This window comes from Alexandromys fortis, unplaced genomic scaffold (assembly GCF_014885135.2).
Source record: "Alexandromys fortis isolate MF-2015 unplaced genomic scaffold, M_Fortis_MF-2015_v1.1 scaffold_79, whole genome shotgun sequence".
NCBI lineage: Eukaryota > Metazoa > Chordata > Mammalia > Rodentia > Cricetidae > Alexandromys > Alexandromys fortis.
The window spans coordinates 7,304,980-7,323,813 of NW_026067964.1; the positions used below are offsets into that span (position 1 = coordinate 7,304,980).

Consider the following 18,834-nt stretch of genomic DNA (forward strand, 5'->3'; position numbering starts at 1 on the left):
TATATATCTCCAATAGCTAGGTAGTAGCAGGATAGGTGGCACTGGTGGGTAGGGAGAATAAATAAGAGGAGGAATCTAGGCTCCAAATAAAAGAGAGAACTAGGGAGAAAGACAGGGAGATGCCCAGGGCCAGGTAGGCAGGCAGCTGCCAGACAGACAGACATGGAGGAAGCAGGAAGCAGAAAAGTAGGACATACAGAATGAAAGGTAAAAAGCCCTGAGGTAAAATGTACATAAAGGAAAAGAGGTTAATGTAAGTTAACGGAGCTTTGGGGATAAGCCTAAAGTAAGGTCGAGCATTCATAACTAATAATGACTCTCCTTGTCATGATTTGGGTGGTGGGGGTAAACCAAGAAAACAGGCTGCAAGGGTCAGATACTGTACCCTGGCGACAGGCTCCTCCTGATGTGGCCAGCCCCTGCCTGCTCTGGGATGTCATGGTGGCTGCACTGCCCAGCTCTGGGACTCAACCCTGGGGACTTTCTGTGAGGTCCATGCCATGGACGGCTCAGAAGCCTCATGGAGCCTGAGGAGGGCATTTTATTCCGTATGGTGTCCACAGCATATGATAACTCTTGTTCAACCTAGGATCTGAATTTCTGAAAACATAGTACGCCACTGGAGGAACCTCATTTTTATGCTTTTTTGTTTTAAATACTACCCTCTCAAACGCACACATTCACTCCGCAGAATACACATACTTTCCTCCCCTAAAGCATAGGTCTCCCTTGGGTTAGCTAGAGTGACCACCCCTCTGCAGTGGCATGCTGATAAACCTGTTCCGTAAAATACCCTAACCTGTGGTATTTGTCCACTTTTACAATATTGCTCTCTTCACCGTTGTTGGTTTCAGATGTCATTGAGCATAGAATTGAGAAACAGGGATTCAATAGGCCCAGGCCCAACTCCTGCACACCACTGCCCAAAGGCCTTTTGTCTCCATTCAAATTTAGACACTTACAAGGTCCTCCTTCGCTGGGTCAGCCTGCCCAGTCGTCATGGCCTCCTTCTCTGGATGCTGCCACAACCCTTAACATCTTGGGCAAATTAGAGTTTGTTGGATAGCTGCCTTAGAGAGCTGTTCATGCTGGGCCCTCACAGTAGCCTTCCTCTGCAGTTACCTCCAGATACTGCTAAAGATGGCAAAGTAACAACAGCCCAGCAGGAGTAAGTGGCCCAGCCTGGCTTCTCATCAGCCAGAAGTCTCTATGTTCCACCCTTTTCTATAGCAGTCTCTTGACCCATGGTAGAATTCTGTTCTTGCAGGAATAAAAAACATTTTGGACAACTGCCCCAGAGTTCCCAACCGTGACCAACAGGATCGGGATGGCGATGGTGTCGGAGACGCTTGTGACAGTTGTCCTGATGTCAGTAACCCTAACCAGGTTAGTAAGACGGGGTTCACGCTGTGGACTGAACCCCATCATATAAAGACTCACTAATGATCAACATCTGGAAAAGCCCAGCCAAGCTGTTGGCCAGTTCTTTGCTATTGTATCAAGGCTCAAGTGGAGAAATGACATATATTAGGCCTGAGAATAAGGGGACCGAAATGATCCACACAAGACGCTGATTGACAACCACACTGATTAAGCCAATGAAAAGGCTTTTTTGCTGATGGCCAGACCCAGAGCAGGCTTGTGCCTCTGAAAAGTCTCTTGGTGCTAAAGCTCAGGGATGCAGAGTTTTAAAGGCAAAAGCCTCAAAGACCATAATTTACATCAAAGTTAGACGAAGGTCATGGTAACCTTGAAGCATCCATTCGTGGCAGAGCACAGTGATTATTTTAGACATAACATGCCAATTATGTTTATTATTTGAGTTTGATTATTTTGGTTAACACATCCAGGCCATGGTCAAGGGCATGGAAATCTCAAATGTGTTGCCAAGGCAGGTGTGATCATTGAGGGAAGGGGGATAGAGGGCTGAGAACTGTCTAAGCACACAAAGTCACCGGTGTGACTCAGGCACTCCTGAGATCCTTGGGACTCACCTCACAGCCACACAGTACTGACGATATTAATCCAAGAGCCTAGTGATGCCCAAGTTTCTCCTCTCAGGGAAACTAGAAACACGATATGAACCTAACCGCAGGCCCCTTTAGTTCCTAAATCTATGTCTGACTCTGCAGGGACTTTGTTCCCTTTCCCGTACACCCACTGCTTGGATCCCTGAGCGTGGTGCGCAGTCTGTCTCTGAAGCCCTGAAAAAGAAGAGGGGCCCTGTTACCCACTGTGCCTTACTGTCTCAATTCCAGACTGCAGCCACAACATAGAGTCCATGTGCTTTGACCCACGCCTGTGGCTGGCTCCCTCCCCACCGAATCAGAGCCCCCCGTTTCTGCCACTGTGCCACCCAGAACCCTTCCCAGGCAGCTCAGCTGGTGTGTGGGCAGCCCCTCTATGAAGTCTGATATTTTAAAAGGCTTTTTTGAAAATTCAGCATTGTGCCTACACCAATATGGTGTTGTGCTTTTGCAGTTTTATTCCACCCTAGAGCCCAAGAAACAATTCCTGAAACCCAGGGATGATGGGCCAGGCTTGCCTTCTTAGGACTAGCCCATGCATACAGGCGCAGCCGCAAATAACGCCTTCTGCTCTCTTTGCAGTCGGATGTGGACAATGATCTGGTTGGGGACTCGTGTGACACCAACCAGGACAGGTATGGCATGCCTCCCAGCCGCAGGGAAACAGGCAGGAGATCTGGGGAGAGTGGGAACTGTCAAAGCCTTTTGCTGGCGCTGTGCTCTAGGATCTCTGGGTGGATCAGGTTGCTGGGAGACAGTGGCTTCCACCTTAGCTCCAGGCTACTGTATCTGTGTAGTACGTAGGGAGAGGCAGCGGTTTCAGCTCCACCCACTGTTTTTGCAAAAGAGATGTAATGTCATGGAGCCTTGCAGGATGGCTTTGGAGTAAGGCAGCCAGATGCCATTCGTGACCTAATCTCTCTGTACCTCAGTTTCGTTACCTGTAGATATATAACCCATGGGCTGTTATGGACCCGAGTTAGCTCAGGAAAGGTGCCTTTTGTGATTTCTGTTACATAGCTAGCGCTCAGTAGACCCCTTCTTTATCCTATCGGGAAAGTTCACCATCACCCCAAGAAGAGGGGCTTGCTAAGACCCCCTGTTGTTTTATTGTTCTTGACACCTTTTCTCTTTCATGGAGAGGAATTAGTCTACAGAGGGCATTCTGTCATTCATTCTTCCTAGCCTAACACGGAGCCCTACGTGAAGCCCAGGGAGGGCTGGGGACAGAAATTAGTGACAAAGCATGTGCCTAGTGTATGCAAGGCCGGGAGTACAATCCCAGCCAGCATCACCACAAAGAAAGCAGAAGAGGGCTGTGGGGCACACAAGAAAAGCATAGCGAGTGTCACCCAGCCCTGGGCCGCTGAACCCCCAGGCACTGGCCCTTCTCCTCCTTGGGACCTTGGGAAATTTTCATTCAGTTCCTGGGGATTTAACCAGGGTCTTGTCCCTGCTAGGGAAAGCACTCTACCCCCTAGCTATGTTTCATCCCCTCCCTCCTTGGGTGATTCTTGGAGAGGTGGTTAGGACAGGTCTAAACTGGTAAAGATTCCCCAAAAGGCAAAGCAAAGCACAGTTCTTCCGCTAGTTACTGACTCAGCTGACTTTGCAGAGACTCAACTCCCTCCACATTGCTCAGGACGGCTCCTGCAAGGTCCCATCTTCTCCATCCTTCCTGCCATGTGTATCCCAGCCTAGTGAACTCAAACGTTTCCTCAATCTCTTAGAAGCCTATTGCTTCATCAGAACAGGAGAGACAATGACCTCACTTTATAGGTTAAGGGAAAACTCAAAATAATACAGAGGAAGCTCCATCCCTGGGCTCAGAATAATACAGGGCCATCCCTGGGAAACTTGTGAAAGATGTTGGTACCGCAGCACAAGCAAGTGAAACAGTCTGACATTGGCTGTCTATTTCTCAGAGCAGAAGGTAGGGCTGGCGCCCTGACAGCTACCCTAAATGATGTGTTGTGTGCATCAAGAATGTTCCCGGTGGAGGGTCACCATGTACCTTGATTGCCATCTATAGAAGATTCTAAAATAGCCTATCCTGCCAGCCTCTAGATATTTGCCTAAAACAAATGACTCATTCCGCAATATTTTAATTCCCATGAACTTGAGCCACACCGGGAGGGGGCTAGGATCTCCATAGAGATAGCAGGGCTCTGCGGATGGTGCTGATCCACCCTGTTTGCTCTTGTGCTATGAAAAGTGCAGAAACTGGCTTTCTCAGCCATAGTGTTCCAATGTCCATGTTGAACTCAGGCTCTCGGGGGCCCTTCTGTCCTCTGTCCAAAAAGAAGGGCTTCTCTCTGTGCCTTCTCCTAGAGGGTATAAGAGCCGTTTCGAGGACAGGACAGGCCTTGAGTGGAGCAGAGTGAGAAAAGAATCCATTCTTAACCCTAGTAGCCACGTAAGGTCCCAGAAGACTCAGAGTGTCCTTCTGGAGACAGAGTGGTTGTATCCCCCCCCCCATGCTGCCACCCACCACCCCTGCCACCCCGCCCTCCATCCCCCATGGCCCTTCATCCTGGAAAGAAGAGCAGTCAGGTGGACAGAGAGGGAGCTTCCTTGAGGCATCCTTTAGACCAGCCCTGGGGTACAACCAGTGCACACTTACTTCTGGGGAAAGAGTGGCTCTCTTCTCTGCTACCCTCCCTGAGGCATTCAGGTCTGAGTCCTCATGAAAATCAACGCAATAGAAAACACCAGAGGACTTGGCCCCTAGAGCCAGGTGCATAGGATGGGCTTTCTACAGGTGTTAAAATTGAATCAGTCTGTCTCCAAGCCGCCCTTTGAGGCAGGGTGCTATCTTATAGATAAAGACTGCACCGCTCAGGTCCAGCATCAAGCCCGAGCTCACGGCTCACCAAGGCCCGAGTAAGAACTCACACGCATCTCCCCTCTCTGCCTTCACGTGTGCATTCACACTTCTTTGGAGTGAGGCGTCAGCCAGCAGTCCTTAGAGACGACAGCAGCCAGAGTAACAGAGCACAGAAATAGACTCTTATCTTCAAACAGGAAGCGGCTGGCTTCTTTCAGGAGAAAGGGAGCTGTGGGGGAGTTGTTTCTGAGGTTGCCTTATCAAAGAAAGGTCTGATAGGGTCTGATAAAACCCCGCCTGATGACAGCCCACCCAGACTCCTCCCTGGGAGAGTCTCCACTGAACTGTAATTTTCCTCGGCAGTGACGGGGATGGCCACCAGGACAGCACAGACAACTGCCCCACCGTCATTAATAGCGCCCAGCTGGACACCGATAAGGACGGAATCGGCGACGAGTGTGACGATGACGACGACAACGATGGCATCCCAGACCTGGTGCCCCCCGGCCCAGACAACTGCCGGCTGGTTCCCAACCCAGGCCAGGAAGATAGCAACAGTAAGCTTGCTTCTCCCAGAGCTGCCCGGGACACACACTATAGCCACGGAGAACCTTGCAGACTTTCCCAGGGCATCCTCGGCTTTCCCGCTCCCCACCCGCTTCTGCTTCTAATCCGGCTTGTGTAGACAGCAGACATCTGGTAGACAGCACTCTGCAACTGGGTCAGAGCTGATCAGCCTTGCTGCTTCCTGAGCTGTCCCGGGATGAGAGCACAGAGAACAATGACTCAGCCACACGCTAGAGATGGGTCCCCAAAGGCCCTCAGTGCAGCTCTGGTCTTGCTTGCTCCTGCCCCTGGGAGTCAGAGAGAAGCACACAGCCCACACACCCGTGAGGACCGGGCAGCTAAGGAGCCATGTGCACTAGGCCAGATGTGGAATGACACCGGCAGAGAGGGCACCTCCCAGTAAAGCAAACGCAATGGTGCCCACTATTGTGCCAGCTGAGCCCAGTGCACCTGCGGGGCGCATTCAACTTAGGGGGACACCAAAATGTGCCTTAAAGATATTCTGGCGATAGTAATTCCTGGTTTTGTGCACGTGTTAGACGTTTGTCCCATAGAAGGTCAGGCTTAAGATCTACCAGGAACGTAGTGTGAACGTAAGTGTATGTCAGAACTTTCTGGGGGAAGAGTGGGAGTAACCTTTTAGGCTGATGTTATGACAAACCCCAGGTGGTTTCAGCGTGGCCTGATTGGCTGTCATGAGGGCTCCAGGATGGGGCCCAGTGAATAAGGCAAATGCAGTTCTTCTCCCGACTCTGGAAAGAATCCTGGCCTGGAGGTGGGAACTTTGGACGTTTCCACCCTGCCCAGCCCTCTTCTCTGCTGAGGAGGTGGGCCTCAGCCTCACTGCTCCTCTCTTCCCCCACTCAGATGATGGAGTAGGGGATATCTGTGAAGCTGACTTCGACCAGGACCAGGTCATCGATCGAATTGACGTCTGTCCCGAGAATGCAGAGATCACCCTGACGGACTTCAGGGCCTACCAGACTGTGGTCCTGGACCCTGAAGGGGATGCCCAGATTGACCCCAACTGGGTGGTCCTGAACCAGGTACACATTACACGTTGGTGGCAATTCCATTCAGCCCTTCTGCCTAGGACATTCTGAGAGTGGTGGGCAGCAAATGGAGGGCATTGAGGACCACATGGTTCTCCTCTCGCCATATGCTCCTCCTGGTGGCCTTGTGGCACATGGAAGATGGAACTGATGTTCCCCAAAACTTCTGTGGCTGTTCATGGTGGCTCCTCAGCAAGTGGCTGTGATGGCCGCAGTTAGAGCCTCAGCAATATGACCCTTATCTCGTTCCTCATCTCTCCAATAGACCACCTCCTGCATGCGCCCCAAATAACTGTGCCACTGAAGAAGGCACAGGGCCTGGTGGAGTCTCCAGAGTCACAAAACACATCACATTGTCTAACCAAAGAAACCTAGGGGAGAAAGGGTTTGTCTTCACTCAGAATTCCAAGTCATAGTCCATTGCTGTAGGGAAGTCAGGGCCGGAACCGGAAGTAGCTGGTGACATCACATCTGTGGTCAAGAACGGAGAAAAATGCATGCATGCATGCCTGGTACTCCTCTCCCTTCCTCCACTCCATAGTCCTCAACCAAGGTCACAAATGGTGCTACCACAGAGGGCTGAGTCTTCCACACCAATCAAGACAATTCTCCCCCATGGATATGCACACAGGACACCCCGACCTAGACAGTCCATTGTTGGGTGGCTCTTCCAGGTGATTGTACACTCAGTACAACACAACCACAAATGTCCATCGGAAGTATGTTGCACGTCCCCTACCTGGCTCAGGGCTTATTAAATCAGCCGATGTGACCATATTAGCGAAAGTATTTCTCGTCAACACCAAGCTTTCTCTAAACCTTCTTGCTGTGCATGCTCCTTTAAGTAGTTATCACACAGAACAACGTGTTAGATACTGGATCGTGTGCAGTGGCTTTGGCGCCTGAGGTCCCCAGCTGCCCTCAGTTATCTCGGCCCCCTCAAGGTTGTCTGAACTCCCTCCCCTCTCTCCACAGGGCATGGAAATTGTACAGACCATGAACAGTGACCCCGGCCTAGCAGTGGGTACGTCCTGAGCCTCTGCCTGTGTGTGTAGAATTCTGCCAGCTGTTTGTGCGGCTTCTTCTAATTGCATCTGAACTCCGCAGGGTACACAGCGTTTAATGGAGTTGACTTTGAAGGGACCTTCCACGTAAATACCCAGACAGATGATGACTATGCCGGCTTTATTTTCGGTTACCAAGACAGCTCCAGCTTCTATGTGGTCATGTGGAAACAGACAGAACAGACATACTGGCAGGCCACACCGTTCCGCGCAGTAGCAGAACCTGGCATTCAGCTCAAGGTATTGGTGGCTGGAATCCCCATGCCTGCCTTGCTTCTAAGCCCTTCACCTTCCTTTAGAGTTCTCCAGAAAGGCACTAAGTTAATCTGAGAAATGGATGCGATCATGGTGACACTGGGCTCCGGGATCCTAAAGTGACCTCCTCCGTTTAACCAGCTACCTTCCAACCTGTGTGACTCTTAGGCTGAAAGTTTCGGGCTGAGTGGGGTCAAAGAGGTGGAGGTTTAGCCGTGGTTCTCAACCTTTCTGATGCCGTGACCTTTGAATGCAATTCCTCATGTCGTGGTGACCCCCAACCATAAAGTTATTTCCGTTGCTACTTTGTAAAACTGTAATTTTGCTACTGTTATGAATCGTAATATAAATATTTGGGGGGCTAGAAATTTGATGGGGGGTCATGACCCCCAGGTTGAGAACCACTGGTTTAAGGCATCCTTCCAGCAGACCATGTTAGAAGTTGGGCAATGTCTTTAATCACAGAGATGGACTGTGTGGGAATGACAGGCTACCTCTGCCACTCCTGCTAGGGCAGAAGGCACACTTCTGCAGTCCAACATTCGTTGGGAGCCCTCAGTGGGCAAACAGGCAGAGTCTGCTTGTATCAGAAGGAAGGTAGAGTGGATAGCATACTACTATCCGCTGCTGAATTCCGCAGGGCTGGGACCAGCTCGGTAGAGATGATATTTAAAGCTTATGCTTTTGCCAGCGTGAAACTGCGACCTGGCAGTGAGCATAGATTGACCTCCGTGTTGGCCTCAGACACCTGAAACAAGAAGGACCTTCAGGTCCTGCCCTAACATCTCGCTCGTGTCTTTGTCCAGGCTGTGAAATCTAAAACTGGCCCAGGGGAACATCTCCGCAATTCCCTGTGGCACACAGGGGACACCAGTGACCAGGTCAGGCTGCTGTGGAAGGACTCCAGGAATGTGGGCTGGAAGGACAAGGTGTCCTACCGCTGGTTTCTTCAGCACAGGCCCCAGGTGGGCTACATCAGGTAGGCTGAGCCCTCCTGCTGTGGAGGGAGAGAGAAGCACACAGGCCACTCTCCAAACCAGACCTTCCCCTTCCCTGAGCAGTCCCAACCTCTGAGAGTCCGCAGCGCAGGGCTCCCAGAAGAGAGGTGGGGTGAAGACACCAGGCTTACCTGCTCCCCGGACAGCAGAGCCAAGCTGCAGAGCGGGGGATACCTCAGGGGGCGCCGTGGCCTTGGAAGTACTCTTAGGAAAGCTCGAGAGTGGACCTGGTGACTGGGACAGGAGAGAGGACAGGCAACTGACACAGTATCCAGATGTAGATATGTGGACGGTATCCTCCAGGACCTGCGTAATCCCTCTTCACCCCCAGTCACACTGCCTGCCAAGCTCTGACCATCTGTCCCCTCTACTGGGTCATAAGGTCCAAAGGGCAGCATCTTTGGTTGCCCAGCATGTACTGTCCGTCGCGTGACTGATGTGATGACCTTATTTCCTTATAGGACTTTTTTTTTAAAACTAGTCCTGGGAATTACAGTGGCTTAGGGCTGCATCTTTGGAATGCAGCCAGGCTTCATGCCCTAGCCTTGCAAAGCTACCATGCTGTGCTTAGGGAACGCATGTCTGTTCACTCCACGGAAGACGGGGCTTGATCGGTTCTTACCTGGTGGAACTCAATGTGCCTCTTTTGTCCCAAAGCGAAATCACAGAAAATATGACCTAGCTATGTATATAATTTTTAAAAAATCAACCTGAACCCTAAAACTGCAAAGGGATGAGAATTGATTGCCATACAGCAAAATAGCAAATGTTTGGGCATAGCTACCCCAGAGGACAAAGGAAAGAGCCATTTGGAACCATGCCTAGAATCGCATGAAGGTGGCATCCAAACACGGAGTAATGTGTAGGAGAATTGACTATTACGAGGGCATTGCCTGTGCTGCTGTGTGAACCAGTTCTTAATTTCTGAACAAGACAAGTGCTCAGGCATTTCTTGGTGTACCCTGGGAAATTGAGTTTAACTTGAAGCCAGTGTAGAAGAGATTGATGTTGTTCAGAGGCAAAATGCAGTTCCCTCTCCCAGACCCAGCTCACCGACAGGCTCCACACCGCCCCACGTCAGGAGACACTCCATAATGGTAGGGAGTATGGGATTAGGTTTGGTTATTTACTCCGGGATGTTTAAAGACATCAGGGGGCTTCTGTCACTCAGTGCTACTATGACAACAGAAATTACTTCGCAGCTGCCTAAAGCTGTTTATGGGGTGCCGTCTCAGTGAGAATTGGGGCAGTGAAAGCACCCAGTGAAATCAGCTACACCCGAGGAAGAGCACGGACTCTTCACAGAATAACATACAGACCTAATAACTCCCAAGACAGCAAAGCCACAAAACCTCTTGTCCATGATGTCAGGCTCTTTCTTTTTAGCTCTCCAGCAAGTACCTGTCAAGGTTACTGTGCTGGGCCTGCTGAAGACAAGTTAGGGAGACATGGGTACTTGGCTTCTGTCCCGGGGAACTTCTAATCTCAGTAGGGAGGGACCAGCTAGAGTCAGTGGGAAATGACATGTCTGGATGAAGAGGCAAGTATGGAAGCCAGCAGTAGAACCCCGTCCTCACCACGGGCATCTGTGCTACCTGCAGGGTGCGGTTTTATGAAGGCTCGGAGCTGGTGGCTGACTCTGGGGTCACCATAGACACCACCATGCGTGGCGGTCGACTTGGTGTGTTCTGCTTCTCTCAAGAAAACATCATCTGGTCCAACCTCAAGTACCGCTGCAACGGTAACCTGCATGCTTCTTACCTCTCAACACTACTGGAAGTGACCAAGAGAGAACCGTAGCTGATTTCTGTAGCAGGCACCCTTCCCCAAAGCCCGGAGGTCACTCCGAGTGCTCATTAAAACCTGACGTTCCCTGCATAGCATAAGCGAAAGGCAGAGCCAGGCTTTCCTGTTTCCCAAATGTGAAAATTGAAACCTATAGAATTTAACTGCATGGTTTAGAGTTAGGGGTTCAGTGCAAAATTTATTCAGTTTAATTTACAGGCAGCCTTTCTTTTCATAAGGCTCGAACATAATCACAGACTGAAAAGGCACTACGCCTGCTAATTTTTCTTAGGCCTCTGAGTAAGCAGTGCTGGGCATTAAGCCAGCAGTGTAGGACAAAGGCAGCCTGAAGTCGAAAATGGCTGCAAGCTTGTGGGGCTCTCGGACGCGCTGACAGTGCCCCCTACAGGACGCCTTGCAGCATGCGGTGCTGTGACCACAGGGTGGAAGGACCCCCACTAACTGCTGCCTGATTCCTGTTGCAGACACCATCCCAGAGGACTTCCAGGAGTTCCAGACCCAGAGTTTCGACCGCTTGGATAACTAAACCGAAGAGGGAATCTCACCACCGCTTTCTCAAACACTAAAAACATTACCTTTTCCAAACTTCCCATAATTCTCTTCATATCACTGTGGCTTTTCTTTTACCAGCCCAAATACATCACAACTTTTTATACAAATGTGGAAATAAAAAAGAGACTATTTCTAATAACCACGACACTCAGTCATTCTAAGTGAGCGCAGGTTTTAACCGCGTGTGTTGTTTTCTGGGGAATCCTTGGCAAAATGGAGTTCTTTCGCTGATCATGTGTGTGAAAGGGGTGACCAGGCAAAAGGTCTTTTCTGGGGTGACCTTATATAGAAACACACTAAAATCTGTCTTTTGGTCATCTAGGGACCTCCTCATTCTGGGAAAGTCTCCAGGACACACCCTCCCTAGTCTTCCAGATGGGGTCACATTCTGAGAAATCAGGAGATTTGCCCTGATGTGTGTGAGTGTGTGTGTGTGCGCCCGCGCACGTGCGCGGTGTGTATCATGATATCATATATATACCTGATGTGTGTGTGTGTGTGTGTGCGCGCGCGCGCGCGCATGTATATATCCATCCCCTCACCCTTCCTGTCACAACCTTCCACAGACACACTTACTTATACATTTGGCTCCCCCTAGCGTCCTGTGAGTCCAATGGAAAAAAGAATCTTGTCCATAGTACCTAAAGTAAACAGCCAACAAACACTCACTGGGTCAATAAATCGCTGCCTCTTAAGTAACAAGAACAATGGGTTGTAGATGGGTCAGGTGAGCCCTCCTACAACCCTCAAAGCCACTCGGAATCCGTGCCCAAATGGCAGTAGAGCCGGTTGCTGTGGGTACAGGGCAGATGTTTGCCTCATCCAACTAGCTGTACTAACTGTTCTTACTTTCCAGTTGTCAGTCAAAGATACACAGAAAGTGTATAAGTCCCTCTGAAATTTAATTCCAAAGAAGTTTGGCAATTTATTTATTTATTTATTTATTTATTTATTTATTTATTTTTAGCTGGGGTCTCATGTAGACCAAACTGGCCTCAAACTCTCTGTATAACCAAAGGTAACCATGAGCTTTTGGTCCTCTTGCCTCCACCACCCAAGAGCTGGGTTTACAAGCATAACCCATCTCATCTGGTTTTATATGGTGCCAGGTATTGGACTCTAGGCAGGCATTGTATCAACTGAGCTACACCCCAGCTCAGCAATATAGTTTTCATTTCCACAATTCCCTAGAATATCTTAAATGATACGTTATAAACATTCATCTCAATTTTACCATGGCTCCAGTATTCAGGGCATCTAATATGACCAGTATGAGCTATGCTGGACTTGAGAGCCATATTCCCTAGCTGTAGAGCCTAGAAGGGTATGGTAGCTTCTAAGTCTTCAAGATCTCAGTTAATGGGGAGAACTTAAGTCAGTCCGCGCTCACTGCTACTGACCACCTAGTCTCCCTGGGGAATCTGCTGATGGAGCAGCACCGTCTCCTCTAAATTTCTAGGTGAAACACGTCTTTCTCAACTCTGAACCCCCTGGGAAGAGAAGGGAACTTGATGGCTAGAGATATTCACCTTTGGAGCATCCCTCCTTTACTGCTCACCAAAAGGCAGCTTCTGAGCCCTCCGGTTCTCCCAGAATCTCAAGGTGCTCTGAGTTTTCCTGATAGGGGATTCCCCTCTGTATGCTGTGAATACCATTGGTGAATAAAGAAACTGCCCTGGCCTGTTGATAGGGTAGAGCAGAGCTAGGCAGGGAAAACTAAACTGAATGCTGGGAGAAAGAAGGGTGGAATCAAGGAGAAGCCATGGAGCCACCACCAGAGACAGACATGTTAAAACCTTGCCGGTAGGCCATGAACCTCATGGTAAAATATAAAATACTGGAAATGGGTTAATACTAGATGTAAGAACTAGCTAGCAATACACTTAAGTGATTGGCCAAGCAGTGATTTAAATAATACAGTTTCTGTGTGATTATTTCGGGGTTGAGCAGCTGGGAACTAACAAATGGCCACTACAACATTTTCAAGTCCATGACATGGGATAGGTTATACCTGTGTAGTATTTGGATGATCTTTCCCTGGACCTCTTGGTGTTTTATGAGACATTATGAGGAAGGTTACACATCTTCTGAAGAAATATTTCCGATCACTGAAGTCACAAAATACAGTCATCTTCTAGGCATGTATCAACTAGTCAGATCTGGGGAGTCCGGGTTTCACCTTTGCCCGTCTTCCAGCTCCTTCATCGTTCCCATCCTCTCTTCTGTGATGCTCCCTTAGCTCCCTCAGCCACGGCCGGGCATAGGGAGTGACATAGATGTCTCATTTAGAGCTGAGCATTCAACAGTCCCTTACCCTCAGCGCTGTGAACAGTTATGAGTCTCTGCATTAGCCACTGTCCACTACAGCCGAAGCCTCCCTGGTCAAGGCTGACAACAGCCCTAGTCTATGGGCATAGACACAAATACCGAGATGGCAGTTTGTCAATAGGTCAACTCAGTGAATCGACAATAGGCTCCCCACATAGAGCATATTAGCTCCTGAGCCATAGGCTTTTGGTCCAGTTTATGGTACAAGGCATGAATTTCCTCCTGCGCAACAGCCCTCAGACCCGATCAGAAAGCAACTGCTTACCCCACAACCGCCATGCCCTGTTGCATCAGTGGGAGCATTTTTTTCTGGTCAGGCTGCTATTGAATCACACTGGGTCCACTACCACGCAAGACCATCTTTTCTCCCCCAGAAGCCTGCATTGTTCCTGCCCAGTGCTGTGAGGCTGATGGGCAGGACGCTTTCCGGCCGGCTCTAGCTCTGCTTCTCTAAGAAGCCTCCAGGAGTTGATGCAGTCATAATCATTCACCAATCTATGAATTCCTTCCCATGCGTCTTCCCTCCAGATCGCTTCTGTTATTTGGGGTATAAGAGACATCACTGTATGGGAAAGCCCATGCCCAAGTGAAACTGCACAGAGCATAAGGGAGAACCCTTGGGGTAGAGAGGACACCCAGGGTATCAGGAGTGGCCCCAGTGCATAGGGACAGTCAAAGAAAGGGATGAGAAGACATTCTGTTTGTGCCTAAGAAGGACGGGAAACCCTTCTGTCTCCCACCCAGGGCACTAGCCTGTGTTTCACAGCATAAATGAATGCCCGCAGCTCTTTTTTTTTTTTTTTTTTTTTTTTTTTTTTTAGATTTTCGAGACAGGGTTTCTCCGTAGCTTTTGGTTCCTGTCCTGGAACTAGCTCTTGTAGACCAGGCTGGCCTCGAACTCACAGAGATCCGCCTGCCTCTGCCTCCCGAGTGCTGGGATTAAAGGCATGCGCCACCACCGCCCAGCCCGCAGCTCCACTTCTGAGGTGAGCTACAGAGTCAAGCAGGGTGGCAGAGGTATAGAAAGTCAGTATTATTTAAATTCCTTCAAGTATTGTTTTATGGTCCAAATTAGAAAGCTAATAGGTATAAATAAACAAAACCAAACTCTGATCCAGAAGGCGACTTGGGAACTACGACATGACTGGGAACACAAACCGGAGGAGGCAAGGTGCTGTTTAGAGCCTCGCGTGGAGTCCTAGCAACAACGGCATTTTCTGGACTAAGTTTTGCTCTTTTACCTGCCCTTGCATTTGTCGTCCAGGGTGTGGTGTGACAGGTGATCCTGTCACACTGACGACAAGCAGATGCCGTTACAGTGAAGCAAAGGTCAGTTAGTGTTCCTCTCGTCTCCTCGTGTTCCAGGTAACACAGCCCTCGGATGTGTCAGCCTCCAGCCCTGCTGTGGCTGCCCCCGTCCCCTCTGCCTGTCTGCCCTGCCTCAGTAAGGATAGACACTTTACAGATAGAGCGTTGTTTCTCTCCTCAGACTAAGTTCTCTCTAGGGTGGAAGTAGACCGCTTACGCTAAGGCTACCTGAAACCACGAGAAACAAGACTTCGCTCTTTGCAAATAGATCATCTCATACATGTTGTTACAACGAAGAAACATTGACTAACACAGCAGCAGGCAGGGATGGGGGACCAGAAGGGACAAAGGTCCACAGATCCCTCCTGACATGACCGTCACACCTAGACCCATACTTTGAAGACCATGTAGGAGCCTCAAGTCTGTCTGAACCTATGACATCTTTTTTTTTCTTTTGTTTACTTCCCCAAGTCCAAACTCCCACTCTTATGAGCTTATTTGGGGGAGCACAAAATTCAGAAGAGCTTGTTGGTCACTGGCTCATCCACCACAGCATTGCTGGAATGAGAAGCCTGGGTCTACAACCCATCCAAATGGAACGGTTGAACTCGGGGAAACATGAGGAGGAAGGGGGTCACTGTCTCCAAGGGACGGGTCCCACACCTGAATGACCTCAGAGGTCAATTGTCTTTGTTACTTTTCTGTGACTGTCAAAATATCCTAACAAGGGTGACTTATAGAAGAACATTTAAGTTGGGGACTCAAGGTTCCAGAAGGTTGGAGCCTGTGACCATCAGAGCAGAGAGCACAGCTTCAAGTGGGCAGGCGGGCAGGCAGGCGGATGAACAGGCGGGCAGGCGGGCAGGCAGGCAGGCGGATGGACAGGCGGGCAGGCGGGCAGACAGGCGGATGGACAGGCAGGCAGGCGGGCAGGCGGATGGACAGGCAGGCAGGCGGACAGGCAGGCCTGGCACTGGAGCAGTAGCTGATTCACAGCCTGATCCACAGCACGAGGTGGAAAGAGCTAACTATTAAGGGCATGCGCTTTTCAAATCTAAAAGCCCAGCCAGCTTCAAAGGTGGCTCTAGGGGCCCTGCCTGTCCATCCTCCAATCACTAGAGGCAGAAGCAGACAGTCTCAGATTCGGGGACAGAGAGAGGAGCCTTCAAAGCAACCTGTCATTCCAGAGGGACCCTCTGAACTTTTGTTTTTATTACAAGAGAAAGAAGTGATGAGCATCAAAGTCAAGGAAGAGTGAGAGGCTGGGGTTTGGATCGGGCTGTAGAGTTCTTACCCAGCATGCACAACCCTCTGGGTTCAAGCTCCAGCATCATATAACCTGGGCGTGATAGCACACACACGTAACTGCAGCCCTTGGGAGGGAGAGGAAGAGGAGCAGAAATCCAAGTCTACATAGCAAAGTGGACGCCAGCCCGGAGGACAAGAGCCCCTATCTCAACAACTGACGGATTAGATAACTAATTAGAGAAACCAATAAGAGGCAGAATATTGGCTAAGGAAATCTTAAGTGCGGGGCTGGAGAGATGACTCAGTAATTAAGAATACTTATCGCCCTTGTAGAGGACCTCGGGTTGAATCAAGGTATCCAAGTGTGGTGGTTCACAACCGATTGTATCTCCAGCTCCAAGGGGTCCAATGCTTGCTTCTGGCTCTCACATGCAAGACCCCCCACACACACACACAAGTATACATGTAGCTAAAATTAAACATACACAAGTATACATGTAACTAAAATTAAACACACACAAGTATACATGTAGCTAAAATTAAACATACACAAGTATACATGTAACTAAAATTAAAGCACAGCATACCTTTAACACTACCTGTCCAAGCTGAGAGTCACACAAGGGAGACTTGAAACAAGGCCCATTTCAGAGGTCACCAGACCGAAGTTGCGACTTCCTAGGGCCTGGGATGTTAGCTTCAGCTGCTAACCTGCCGGAGCACTCAGTGCAGGGGCTGCTTCTGGAATCTATAGTGTGGTTGGCACTCTGACAAGATGAATGGGAGTGACTTTAGGGGGAAAGGATTGTGCTATTGGCTCATAGTTCCAGTCCATCGTGGCTACCAGACCAGGAAAGAGAGTGCCAGGCAGGAGCCAGAGGATGGCACACCCTTCAAGGCCTACGCTGAACTAGGACATTTCTCATTCAAACCATAAGACACGACAGAAGCCCATTGTTGAGAGCAAATGTGTCCACAAGGAGTTTCCTAGCTGAGTGTGAACGTCTGTCGCCACATTTCCCCGACAGCTATTCATTTGTTGCCTGGTTTCTAATGCTCGCCGGGGTGGGAATTAGCAGATATCTGGTGTCTAGGAAAAGCATGTGGAAGGAGCGCTTTAGTGGAAAAGGGTTTTGGTCAACTTGTTTGTATTGTTTGGAGAAAGGTCTTGTTATGCAGCCTAGCTGGCCTTGAACTCACACTCCCCCTCTACCTCCCAGTGCTGGGGTAGGCCTAGGTGGTAATCAGCTTTTTTCCATATGCTGTTGTCCACCATTCTCATCTGCTCTCGCCCTCTCCAGTGTTCAGTGGGTTGCTGCACAAGAAAACAACCCTCCAGAGTCCCTCGGTCCTGGGTTCTTCTGAAGCCCCTGGAGGATAAGGACCGGGACACATTGTGCTCCATATGCTCCCCACCACACCCCCTCTAAATAATGTATTTGTGAACAGGCTGGTGAAATGACCCACCCTGAGAAGTGCTTGGTGCATAAGCCCGATAATGTGAGCTCAAGCCCAGAAACCAATGGTGAAATCAGACTCACCAGACACACCATGGCACATGAATGCTGCACTGTGCACACACGGACACACTCACATGCATAAGTGCACACATACACACACAGCATGCATTTGCTGCACACATGTCATGCTATGTATGTCTTGCACACAATACACACAACAGGTAGATTGGATGGATGGATGGATGGATGGATGGATGGATGGATGGATGGTAGATGATAGATAATAAATAGATAGATGATAGATAGATAGATAGATAGATAGATAGATAGATAGATAGATAGATAGATAGATAGATAGATAGATAGATGATAGATAGATGACGGACAGATAGATAGAAGATAAATAGAAGGGTTTGTGGACTTGTAAACACCCACAGCATCAAGTCACCAAGAGGTTGCCAGTGTAAGGCTCTTTGCATATGATCCACTAGAGGGCAGCAATCCTCTAGAAATAGCCTTGTTCTCAACCAGTTACTCTTTAAGGTAATTTTAAAAATTTTGCATACAAATTATTCCTTTTGGTTATTTCAGACACGTTTACTTTGGAGTGAGCTTTTCTCGGGTCCGTCCCTGTCCCCATCTCCCTGTCCTCCCTAGCATGTTCCCTTCTACTCCAGGACCCCTTCTATACCACAGGCATCCTGGGAAAGTTCCTCCCCTGAGAATAAGAATGTGGTGTATGAAATTATTTCTCTAGACTCATCGCCATGAGCACAGAGCCATTCATCTGTCCACTCTCATTCACTCATTCATTCTTTCCAGGCTCCCTGAGCAATCTGCTCTGCTGTGCACCAGGCACCACGCTGGGCCCTGTGGTGGCTAGAATGACACATGACACCAAGGCTTTAGACCAGGCCTCTGTTGGAGGAAAACCTTCATCATCTCATCCTTAGTTACCTTAGACTGGAAGCCTTCAAGCTTTGATCTCTGGCTCTCGCAGACATAACCAACCCATGGCCCATGGGCCACACACACCACAAGATAGTTATAAACTCAGTCCCACAGGAAAATGCAAATTCAAAACATCGAGAGTTCTTTGGTTTATTTTTGTGTGGCTATTTTATTTCTGTGTGTGTATGTTTTGCTTTTGTTTGTGGTTGGTTTTTTTGGTGGGATTTTGTTATTTTTTACAATTTGTGTGTGTGTTTATGCATGTGCATGTATGACTTGGTTGTGGAGCTCTCAGAAGTGAACCTTGTTGATGGCTCAGTGGTTAAGAGCACTTCTTGTTCTTGCTAAAGTTCCCAGGTTCAGTTCCTGGCATCCAAATGGTGATTCACAA

At 49.3% G+C, this 18,834-nt stretch overlaps 1 protein-coding gene across 1 annotated transcript in view; it reads left to right on the plus strand.

The window, feature by feature from the left end:
* The window catches only part of Thbs4 (thrombospondin 4), a 48,041-nt gene extending 36,754 nt beyond the window's left edge, over nt 1–11,287 (plus strand). Inside the window, exons 14-22 of the mRNA XM_050153896.1 lie at nt 1,268–1,386; nt 2,610–2,662; nt 5,218–5,411; nt 6,289–6,467; nt 7,449–7,497; nt 7,581–7,777; nt 8,599–8,771; nt 10,392–10,531; nt 11,061–11,287. Of these exons, the coding sequence (XP_050009853.1) occupies nt 1,268–1,386; nt 2,610–2,662; nt 5,218–5,411; nt 6,289–6,467; nt 7,449–7,497; nt 7,581–7,777; nt 8,599–8,771; nt 10,392–10,531; nt 11,061–11,122 (1,166 nt within the window). The 3' untranslated portion in view covers nt 11,123–11,287. The remainder of the gene's footprint in view (nt 1–1,267; nt 1,387–2,609; nt 2,663–5,217; nt 5,412–6,288; nt 6,468–7,448; nt 7,498–7,580; nt 7,778–8,598; nt 8,772–10,391; nt 10,532–11,060) is intronic.
* The last annotated feature ends 7,547 nt before the right edge of the window (nt 11,288–18,834 follow it).